The following is a 12,500-nucleotide window of genomic DNA, read 5'->3' on the forward strand; positions in this document are numbered from 1 at the left end:
CAACCTACCACGTTTGCAACAAGTAAATGATGATGATCTGCAAAGCATGCTGCAGGACGGATCAAGTTCTTAGGGGAGAAGCTATGGGCATTTATGGAAGTTTCCTATTGAAATGGAGCCTGTGGAAATAATTGCCGTTGTTGGGACAAAGAAAACCTCCTACATGGAAGGATAAAAGATTCCGCAAGGCTGCAGACACCCACACAAGAGAGAGGTATTCCAACAACAGTAGAACAAAAGATCCGACGCATGAAGCTTTATTACCATCAGCTCTTGTACAAAGAGAATGGCAAACAATACTTAGTTTTCTGGCAGCCTTTGATGAAATATATCTTTATGCACACTGTGAAAATGTTTCGAGTCGAAAACTAAAAACCAAGTATTGTGAAATTTTACTGCATCATTATCGTTACCCATGCGAAACGAATCTTTAACCAGGAGTAGGATGCCAGATCAGCTGATCACGAACTCATAGTTTTAATGACCAGCTGATGCCCTGACTGATTCCTTTCACAACATTAGGACCAACGCTGACCCAAGGACATACAGTAAATGCTTCGTGCAGTGATTCCAGTGAATCTGTAAATCTCAGGTTTACGATAACATCAAAAAGAATCATTAGCATTACAGGACTGAAATAGATGGAACACGGATTGACTAGAGGCATTATTCATAAGTAGTTTATACCTAGTCGAAAGCTTCAGCGAAAACCTGAGCTGAGATGATGTTCATTCAGGACTTGGAAGAGATGACGCAATAGATAACATGAACAGAGGCGCCCCCCCCTCACCATAAGCCCCTTCCGGGAATCAATTAATACTTTGTACACAAGTAAGTCCGAATAGGTAGAATTACTAGAGAGCGCGAAAAACAATTTGAATAGGTAATTACATTTCATTTTACTCTTGAAAAGCTCTCTACTGACGAAATTATTCATATATTTTGTAATTCAGTGAGAGGCCAGAAATTCTTAAAAGCATATCATTTTACACAGTCGGATTCATGAGAGCTTTACTCTAATGTATATGGACTGAATTAAAATGCAATATTTACAGTTCTATTTAAGGTTCCCACTGCTGGTGAATTGTATGAGTTAACAAACGCAATGCACATCCACATATAATTATTGTCAGTATAACAGCGGCAGTGTACAGTAAATAAACTTTGCGGCATCCAGCCTATGGTGACCATCTCTCATCTCTGTACACTACGGATACAATATTGCATTATGAAACATTCACCTTGTATATCCTTTATTTCTTGCAATGCTAGTTTAATAAGTGATTTTACAAATACAGTATATACAGTATATATATATAAATATATATATATATATATATATATATATATATATATATATATATATATATATATATATTATATGTATATATATATATATATATATATATATATATATATATGTATGTATATATATATATATATATATATATATATATATATATATATATATATATATATATATATATATATATATATATATATATATATATATATATATATATATATATATATATATATATATATATATATATATATATATATATATATATATATATATATAGTATATATATATATATATATATAATATATATATATATATATATGTATATATATATATATATATATATATATATATATATATATATATATATATATATATATATATATATATATATATATATATATATATATATATGTGTGTGTATATATATTTATGACAGTCTCCCGATAACATGCATATCTCGGCCTATACAACTCGATTAAATAAATTTCCAAATCTACTGCTTTATTAAAAAACCTGAAGGGGAAGACATTCGCCTCAAGACAGTGATCCTCCGAGGGACAGCGGGGGTCAAGAGCCCTTCGCAGTGGGCAAATATTTCAGCTCCCGTCGGAATTTCCTTTTGCCTTTTCCGCGGTCTTATTGTCTAAGGGAATTTTAGCATAGCGGTCTATTAAATTCTTTCCTTTGACAGATTTTCCACTTGCTCTTTAGGGCAATTTATTTCTTCTTCCTTGGTGGAATTTGTAACGACTCTCCCAGTGGCTCTCTTTTTTTTTATTTTCTTTGAATTTCTAACTTTGCTTTAAGGAATTTTCTTTTCTAGACTTTTTTTTTTTAAGAAAATTCCGCTTGAAGTCATTTTAACTGAATTTTCCTTGGAACCTTTTCATCCAGCTAAATGCCTAACTGTTTTTCCATTGGCTTATCCTATTCGAAATGATTCTTTGTAACGTTTACCGTTTGAAAATTATTTTATAACAAAATTTGTTACTTCTTTTCAGACTTAATTCTGTTGTGTGATATTTATACTATGTTTTCCAGTAACCTTGCCCATCATGTTTTTCTCCTAATTATAAATAACCTGGTGAGATTATTTATTTAGTGCGGTTATATAACTGCCATATCATTCCGAAGATTACTAAATGACAGTATAGCTTTAATAATTGCTTTAGGTAAAAATTATTATGGCCATGAAAATATTCAACGAGAGAAAAACAATGATATTTTCACTACATCACGAAATGCACATATCGCTTCTCCTGTTAACTGTGTTAATAACACAGGCAAATGGACTTTGCATTATATAGCATAAGCGATAGGATTATAAAAGCCGTGTTCTTTTTATGAAGGGAAATGGAATTTATCTATGCAGTATCTCTATTACTTTCTGCAACTCAAGCTCACTTTTTGGGTAAACTAAAACTTGCATCTACTCAATATCAGGAACATAACAGCAGATGTCCAAATGGTCCAAATAAAGGGTAACTGGCCTGTCTCTGTCTTTGCTCTTGTCCTAGCCTCATTTTCTTACTATGGCGTCATGCCAATAAATATCTCTACCTCAGGCTGATAGATAACGTTACAAAACGAGATTTTCGATATTTATATCATTCATTTGGCGTGGTCTGAAAATATGACCAGACACTACTTAAAAATAGTAAGATATAAAATGAAACTGAATCGGAACATAGGTCACTTAATCAATGGTTTTGCAGGTGGTTCCTAGTTCAGTTTGATCGGGCTCTTCTTTTTTAGTTGTTCTGCAGTGGATGCGTGAAAGTGACACCTGGCGAGTGGAATGTAAGAGCTCCTTGCTTTCCTTTAAAGATTACTTTAATGAAAGTTGGGAAAAAAGTTAGCAAACAGAAATCTCTTTTGGCAGGATTTGAGGCGTTCTTTCGTGAGAAAATAATATATATAAATATGTGTGTGTGTATGTATATATATATATATATATATATATATATATATATATATATATATATATATATATATATATATATATATATATATATATGTGTGTGTGTTGTGTGTGTGTATGCATAACTGAATCATATAAAATATAGATGAATATATAAATAATGGCAATGCCACGAAAATATAGATGAATATATAAATAGTGACACGACAGGAAAGTGACACGACAGGCAGTGCTAGGCCTTTCGACTTACTGTCCTTTACTTAGCAGACTGATAGAAATATACAACTAAGTTTACAAAGAAAGCTCGTATAAATGACAGATGGGGATTATAAAGTTTCCCCATCTCTCATTTAAACGAGCTTTCTTTGTAGACTTATTTTTATATTTCTATCAGTCTGCTAAGTAAAGGACAGTAAGTCGAAAGGCCTAGCACCGCCCGTCGTTTCACTTTCCTTCGTGGCACTGCCTTTATACATGCATAATATATATATATATATATATATATATATATATATATATATATATATATATATATATATATATATATATATATATATATATATATATATATATATATATATATATATATATATATAATGTGTGTGTGTGTGTATATAAATTAATATAATATATATATATATATATATATATATATATATATATATATATATATATATATATATATATATATATGGATGATAGAAAAGGAGCTCAATCACTGATCATGTGAATCAAGAAATGTAAATATTAAGTTGCAATTCTTAAGGCGATCAATCGCAGTAGCACCTGGGTGCTGGAGGGGCGACATTTGTAACAATCAGGGGAAGACATGAAAGAAAAAAGATACGCCTACGTAGACTGGGTATATTATTTTGAAGAAGAGCGTCCCGAAAACTTAGTGAAAACCCTTTTTGTTATCATATCTATAAATATATAGTAAAAGATAACATTACTCATTGCTCATACCAAAGACTGATGATAACGTTCATCAACAGGCCTGAATTTGGTGAATTGTTCAAAATCTTTTTCTCAAATGACCTCTCTTTTATCTCTGTTTATTTTAGGGCTGAGTGTGCCAGGGCGAGGGAAACAGACGAGGAGGACCCCAAAGCCCCCCGTGGCCTGACGCAATTCGGGAAAGTAAGTATTTCTAACAATGGTTCGTGGTTTAAGGAAAAGATTGAGTAACGACTGTATAGGTTTTTTACGGTTCTTTGTATAGAGTCCTGTACGTGTTGACCCACTTCACCCTACAAAGTATTGACAATTTCCTGCCATTTATGTTCGAGAGTGAATCCTGGAATCTTTTGTTCCAGGTATAAAGGGGAAATGCTTTCGTTATATTTGTATACTTTGGATGTTATTTTGGGGGTCAGATTTTGTGTCTGTTTTTTTTTTTTTTTTTTAGGAATGCAACGCTAGATAATGTCTCATTTTTCTGGCATCAAGTTAAAAGCACTTTTATGCTGCTGAAATCTCCCAGATAAACTGGCATTTCGTTTCAGTTTTTGCGTGTGGTATTTCGATTTAGAAATGGTAGTCCTATTTAACGTTTCATGATTTTGCAATGACATGATCACTTCACATTACGTATTTGCATTAAAATTTTACTTGTGATAATCGAGATACCAAACTCTTTCATGGGTGCAATACTTTTCTCTTATCAAAGGAAAACTCAAGTCGCTGGAGCTAGAAAAATCAGATAAATTCTTTGTGGCCATTCATCAAAGGGCAAATATGTTCAATGATATTCAGGAAAAGATTAACACCTTTTTTTATGTTGATAAGAGTATGTCATTATCTCTGTCTCGATTTCTCGATCTTCCCCATGCATTTTTGAATTAAGCAACTCTCTCTCTCTCTCTCTCTCTCTCTCTCTCTCTCTCTCTCTCTCTCTCTCTCTCTCTCTCTCTCTCTCTCTCGTTACATGCACTGGACATCTGGAGGCTATTGTATCGCTAATTCTAATGAATGTTTCAGGAATTTCATGGAAAAAACGGTTGCATCATTTCCAATTAACATTCCCCTCCCTGCAAAATGAGGTAGCGAATTTTTCCGTTAGTGCGTTGCTGGTCAAAAGATAATTAGTGATGTAAGCAAGGTGGTATTTTATTTTCATGAATTAATACAGTTTTTAACATGACTTCCTAGTTTATAATGGCTCAGTTGATATCCAAAAAAAGAAAAGGCTGGTAAATTTGCTTGAGGTTAAGAAGACCATCTCCATAAATTAGCTGTTACTTTGAATAATGAAGAGCAATATTTCGGCTGCTTTAAAAATTGTAACTTAACAGTCTTTAAAAATATCACTGAAGGGATAATTTGGAAAAATCATGATATAATTTCAATAATTTATTGAACAATCGTGCATCTTGAATATCGTGCTGAAATTATCCAAATGCCGGTAAGTGTAAATTAAGTCTTTAAAAATATCATTAAGGAAATAATTTGGGCAATTAAACATGATTTTACACATCTAGACAATAATCGCGTATTCTGAATATTATGCTGCAATCCATATTTCGATTTCATGTCGACCAATAATACCACCCATTTCGTTTCCAAAACAAACTGTATCTCAAGATAGTTTTAGCAATGCATCAGCGTCCAAGAGAATATCACAAATTACCTTTCCCATGATAAACAACTTTACCTGGACTTTCCCTATGTACATAATGATAAACTGGGGACTTCTTGGGAAATATAGTCCTGGATTCAATCCTTTTTTATCCTACCACGACTCTTGAAGGACATATGGTTCACCATTTTCCCACGGGGTCTTTTCTTCTTCAGATACCTGTTCCTAGGACGATTCTCTAGCTTTCGAGTAAGAAGGAATAGAACTGTCACCCTAGCTCCTTGGGGACTTTTTGGTCTGCGGTTGGAATTTTTTGGAATTTGGTCTACTGGTCTTCGGTTGGACTTTTTCTTTTTGGAATTTAGTATGTTAGACTGCGGTGTTTCAAGCCTTTGTCTGAAGTCTTTGGTCACATTTGCTGTGCTTGCTGCTGTCCTGCGGATATTCTGAACATAATGTAATACATGTAATGTTTTATTGGCGAATTTTCCATTTTACTTTTTCCTTCTCGAGTTATAAAGGCCACTGTAAAGGATTTATTTTGTTATAGATGCATATATATATATATATATATATATATATATATATATATATATATATATATATATATAATTATATATATATATATAGATATATATATATATATATATATATATATATATATATATATATATATATATATATATATATATATATACAGTATATATATATATATGGGTATGTATGTATATATATATATATATATATATATATAATGAATGTATATATACATATATATATATATATATATATATATATATATATATATATATATATATATATATATATATATATATATATATATATATATACATATATATATATGTATATATATATATATATATATATATATATATATATATATATATATATATATATATATATATATATATATATATATATATATGTATATATATATATATATATATATATATATATATCTGAACATACCGTATGTATGCAGACGTATCATAGGGCAAATGAAAATCATAACATAAATCCTAACCAGTTCCGTCTTTGTATCTAAGACATCTTCTAGAGAACTGTTTATCTAAGAGGGCGAGTTCACACTTTGCCTTTCCCCATCCCCAACGCCAACTAACTCTTCTTAAAATGTCTACATTTTACACATTTTTTTCGTATTTCATGAATCGAGTTTATAGATAAGTTAAGTTAAGTATAGCTTAGTTTAACCAGACCACTGAGACGCCCTGACTAATATTCGTATTCTTACAAAATATATATATATATATATATATATATATATATATATATATATATATATATATATATATATATACAGTATATATATATATATATATATATATATATATATATATATATATATATATATATATATATATATATATATATATATATATATATATAGATATAGATGCAGTATATTTTTGGATTAAACCTTGCTTCTTACCCGAGCCCCTTTGATGGTACGATTGTTTTCACTAACATGTAGGAAAACTTGAATACTCTGTTTCAATGATTTTCCAGTCTATTACAAAAGTTGTCACAACACTTACAAGGGATTTTATGTACACATCCTTCCACCCTTTAGTGTTGTCGGGAGAGTTCTTTATAGCGTCTTCGAATAAGTTAAGTATAGCTTAGTTTAACCAGACCACTGAGCTGATTAACAGCTCTCCTAGGGCTGGCCCGAAGGATTAGACTTATTTTACGTGGCTAAGAACCAATTGGTTACCTAGCAACAGGACCTACAGCTTATTGTGGAATCCGAACCACACTATACCGAGGAATGAATTTCTATCACCAGAAACGCCGGCCCAGCAGAGTGCTAGCCGAGAACTATTCCGGTCCCTCCAACGAGGAACTATGGTGTCTTCGAAAAATTACATCTTGGGACCATCTCACCCAGATTTATAATCATCAGGAGGATGTATGAGATGAGACGTTATAAAACTGTCAAGTGTCATAATCTTTGAATTAATAGAAATAAAAAAAACTGATGTGCACATTTCAAGTAATTTGTTGAAGCCACTGTACTGCGTAACAGTCTTTGTTTGCAACATTCATAAGCGATCATAAGTAGAATATTCATACGCGATCATAAGTAGAATATGCATACGCGAATATAAGTAGAATATTCATACGAAAACATAAGTAGAATATTCACACGCTAACATACGTAAAATATTCATACGAGAACATAAGTACTGTAGAATATTCATACGAGAACATAAGCAGAATATTCATACGCTAACATACGTAAAATATTCATACGAAAACATTAAGCAGAATATTCATACGCGAACATGAGTAGAATATTCATTCGCGAATTTAAGCAGAAAATTCATATGGGAACATATGTAGATTATAGTATGGAGTTCTGTGTACTTATATACTTGAAATCATAGAAAATTCCTTAAGCCATAACACACATTGCATATGTCACTTGCCGTATATTAAAGTACCTACCTCTTAATTGCAATGCCTCCGTAAGTAAGAATCTTAGTATATCCCGTGTACCGTAACTTTATCAAAATGACCGATAATAATAACTGAAACAAAGACTACGTAAACCTTAAGCCGGAAATCATCGAGATTTAATTGATTTGTAGTGAACCAGCACATAGTAAGGTTAAAATCAAAACTAACACCTAAATCAAAACTAACACCTAATAAAAAAAATGGTATATAATTGCTATCAAACTGACTGATAGAAGTCATACAACGCTGAGGTGAAAAATGCCATTAATGTTAATCCTTGACTGCATTCACAGGGAAATAACCATGTAGCATTGTCAATTAATGACAGGTACTCGCTTGCTCGAGAAAGGGTTATGATTTGCTTACTACATACATACTGTACGTATATTTTTTTACATCTGGTTTAAATGCAGAGAAATGTAAATCATCTTACCCCACATTTGTAATAATTGTGGAAGTTTTCTACGACTGTCATGATAATAAAACTTAACTATAGATTTCTTACAGAAAGCCTTACCAAAAAACCTGGCAATTCTGCTCGAAGAAATATGGCCCTTTATATTGAAAAAGTGGACAGCTTATCCTCTATTACCCGTGAGAACTATCTTGCTTGCTTGATGTATTTTACACACGTTTTATTCCCCCTTTTTTGCCTTGAGGTGATTAATCAAAAGATTTCTCTCATGTACATAACCTGCTGTGAACGTCAAACTTTATCTATCTCCTTTTCTCTCTCTGCTATCTCTTTTTGCATTGGATTTTGATCTAGGTAATTACAGACACCGCTCTACTTACAAACGAGTTACGTTCCGGGCGGCCGTTTGTATGTTGAATTGTTTGTAAGCTGGTTACTGTTTAAGTACAGTATGATATACAATCAATACAGTACTGTACCTTTTTCAACCTAAAACACAATACACTGTACACACAGTATTTTGTGTACAGAATAGGCGCGCAAAACAAAATCTGAGCGCTCTGAACACAATTTTAACTTGGGATCCCGTTTGTTTGTAAGTAGGGTAGTGTCTGTATTTGATTTCAGTTTTGCTTTTGTAGCCGAATAACAAAAGTTAATCCCTAAAAGCGTAACGATAGCAAAAGTAGGAACACAAGACTATTTTTTAGATCAGCACTTTTTTTATTCTAAAGAAAGGGTTTCTGCCTGATTGGCTCGTTGATTTAATGATGTCTTTGTCCACCCTCCTTTTGTTTCATGATCCATCTCTATCACGGATTAGGTTGTCCGTTAATTAGAAAAAAAGTACAACTGCTGATCTTCGCAGTATTCAGAGCCAACACTTCTTATCAGATCTCTTGAATTGAAGAAAGGAAATATATATCTGTTTTGTTACGGAAAAATAAATGCCAACAGGTTGAATCTCATTCATATCTTAGTGTTCTTAGCTATATCTAGTAATACTATTTATTTTTACATTCTAATTCTTAATGACGATGACACCAGCTGAAACAGAAATTGATGACTAACACCGACGAAATGAAGGCAATTAGCAATCTGAGTTAATCGAATTAATTATGAAACTACATAGGCAGGTTAACCTCCGTAGTCGATAATGATCGTCCCCCTCATTACCTGGTGATTACGTTTTCTAATTACCTGTAATCGAACAGCCTGGTATTGGGGGCATCACCTGCATACATTTATATCAGTCCTCATCTATGCTAGCCCAGTGGGATCGTCGGCGATTCACACTCTGTGGGTTCCTAGTTCGAGCCACAGTTATGGATTGATAGATTTCAGGGACAACACGGCCTTGCCGTCCCCGTGAACTAGGATGGAGGATATAAGAATCATCAGCAGCAACTTCCTGGTCCTCCACCCGACACCCTCGGTCCTTGTTTGGGTGGAGAGGGGGACATGAGATCTACTCATACGTACTATATGTGCGTTCGGTCTCCAGGTCACTGAGCAACGGCGAAATGATTTATCTCTTGCCTCTGCACCTGATGAATGCCCCTTCAATGCTTTGCTGTTGTTATTCACTTTTGAACAGATCAACCAAACCGGAAGGAGGGCTGTTATGTACTTTACTGGAAGACCAGACAAGGTGATTGTCTCAATGCATCTTTCAACCAAATTGGTTAAAAACTTGAAAATTTGAAAAAATGGAGCGCTCTCTCTCTCTCTCTCTCTCTGTGTGTGAAGGTTTTATCCTAGCTGAACGGCGCCTCACACGGATCACATATAATTAAACAGGAATGGTTTCGACGATATATCTTAACGCAACCCCCTGTGACGACACTACTCATCAGGTATTCATCTCTCTCTCTCTCTCTCTCTCTCTCTCTCTCTCTCTCTCTCTCTCTCTCTCTCTCATTATTTTCTGTAAGATCCGTTTTTCTCGAAAGGTAAAACAAGGAAGTTAATTTACATTTCAACTTTTTGATCAATTCCTCTCAGATCTTCAGAGACTGACTAAGTAACTGATTTATTGATTTAACCCACTGAACAGGTAAGACTGGAATCGACTGGTCTGTTACACACATCCTATGCGCCATAGTCTGTTTCTAATTAAGAATCTAATGTTTAGTCTGTTGGTCAAAAAAAATTATTTCTCGCATCATCTAGATTTTAAAAGCCCTACCCAGCCACATTTTTTTTTTATTTTCTTATTCAAAATTTATTTGTCCCCAATGCGTTTCAGATTATTATATTCAATCACGACAACAGCGACTGAAACAGATCAGTGACTGACAGTGACGAAATAACGGTAATTATCAATCTGTTTAATTGGATTAATTACGAAACCATATGGACAAATTAACCCACTCAACAGTAATCTGCATCACCTTGTTATCTGGTTATTAAGTTATCTAATTATGTGTACTCGGACAGCTCGGGAACGTACAGTCCCCACGCGCAAATATGCGCATGCGCAGTAACCCACATTTATGACATGATGTTTTCCCAAGTTTTGCTAAATTATATTATAGAATAAGTTTTAAATAGATTAAGCGTATATGAAGTGATTATCTTAAGAGTAACGAAGGAGATTGTCCAAAGGCATTGTTTTCTCTCTCTCTCTCTCTCTCTCTCTCTCATACACACACACACACACACACACACAGGACGACGAAGCGGGTTCATTCACTGGTGGAGAGGGAGAGATCTGGCCCGTTTCCTAACAAAAATTTATCTGTTGTCCTGGACACTGAATCATATAGTTGATGGTCACTCGACTTTAATGGGTTGTAGTTCATTTGTTTGTTTGTGTGTGAGAGACAGACACAAAGACAGAGAGAGAGAGAGAGAGAGAGAGAGAGAGAGAGAGAGAGAGAGAGAGAGAGAGAGAGAAAGAATAAAATATGTTAAAATGAAAAGGACCTGATGATGTCAACTTTACACCACCTAGTTGAAGCTTTCCATCAGGTTCTCTCTCTCTCTCTCTCTCTCTCTCTCTCTCTCTCTCTCTCTCTCTCTCTCTCTCTCTCTTAAAACCGAATTATTAATTTCCCAAAAGAATAAGTATCGCCGTGTCTGGCTGTTTGCCAGCCATTCAGTCAATCAGTCAAGCTGTCATGCTGTCTCTCTAATTAATCAATTACATGCATAACAGTCGGAATGCAATTACATCCCGAGGATTTAATGGGAATTACCTCCCTTGGCGACAGCAGATTTAATGTGGGCAACACTGACGTTGAAATTTATCTGCCAAATTGACGAGTATAAAAGTTTTATCTTAAATGCATTAAGTTGGGGAGGCGAACTGGTGTGATTGATTGCTTTATGCTGTGAACTGGCGTTACCAGTACTGTCATGAATTAAATTTTTTTTACGGGCGATTTTTACATTTCGAGTCCAGGTTCAATATGTATGTATTTCTTATGGTATGTCGTCTAAGAAAGGTAAGTCCATCATCCGCTCCCCTCCTCCCCACTAAACAAATAATTAAACAAATCAATAATAAATCATTATTAATTCGTTTAGTGATGGCAGAACCGCCCCCTAAATAGAGGCAGTTTAAATGATGTAGTGAACACAAATCGTAGAGAGTTCCAGATTCTCGAAGTGAATGGAGCGAAAGATTTATGAAAACGGTGAACCCTTCAGGCTGCGAACTCCACACATTATCTGATGGAGAGTGAAGCCTAATGTGTACAAAGAGAAACAGGAAGTGAAGGCTCCAGAGATGCAAAAAGATTTTGACAGCAATGTCACCAGCTCGTATATCGGG

General features: G+C 33.7%; 1 protein-coding gene and 1 long non-coding RNA gene across 2 annotated transcripts in view; one reads left to right on the plus strand and one right to left on the minus strand.

Moving 5' to 3' along the window:
- Positions 1-12,500, plus strand: part of LOC136851603 (dipeptidase 1-like) — a 610,672-nt gene that overhangs the window by 585,027 nt on the left and 13,145 nt on the right. Inside the window, exon 9 of the mRNA XM_067125925.1 lies at positions 4,292-4,367. Coding sequence (XP_066982026.1) covers positions 4,292-4,367 — 76 coding nt within the window. The remainder of the gene's footprint in view (positions 1-4,291; positions 4,368-12,500) is intronic.
- LOC136851604 (uncharacterized) overlaps positions 1-12,500 on the minus strand; it is a 481,793-nt gene that overhangs the window by 199,917 nt on the left and 269,376 nt on the right. The gene's annotated exons all lie outside the window — the stretch shown is intronic.

This window comes from Macrobrachium rosenbergii, chromosome 23 (assembly GCF_040412425.1).
Source record: "Macrobrachium rosenbergii isolate ZJJX-2024 chromosome 23, ASM4041242v1, whole genome shotgun sequence".
Taxonomy (NCBI): domain Eukaryota; kingdom Metazoa; phylum Arthropoda; class Malacostraca; order Decapoda; family Palaemonidae; genus Macrobrachium; species Macrobrachium rosenbergii.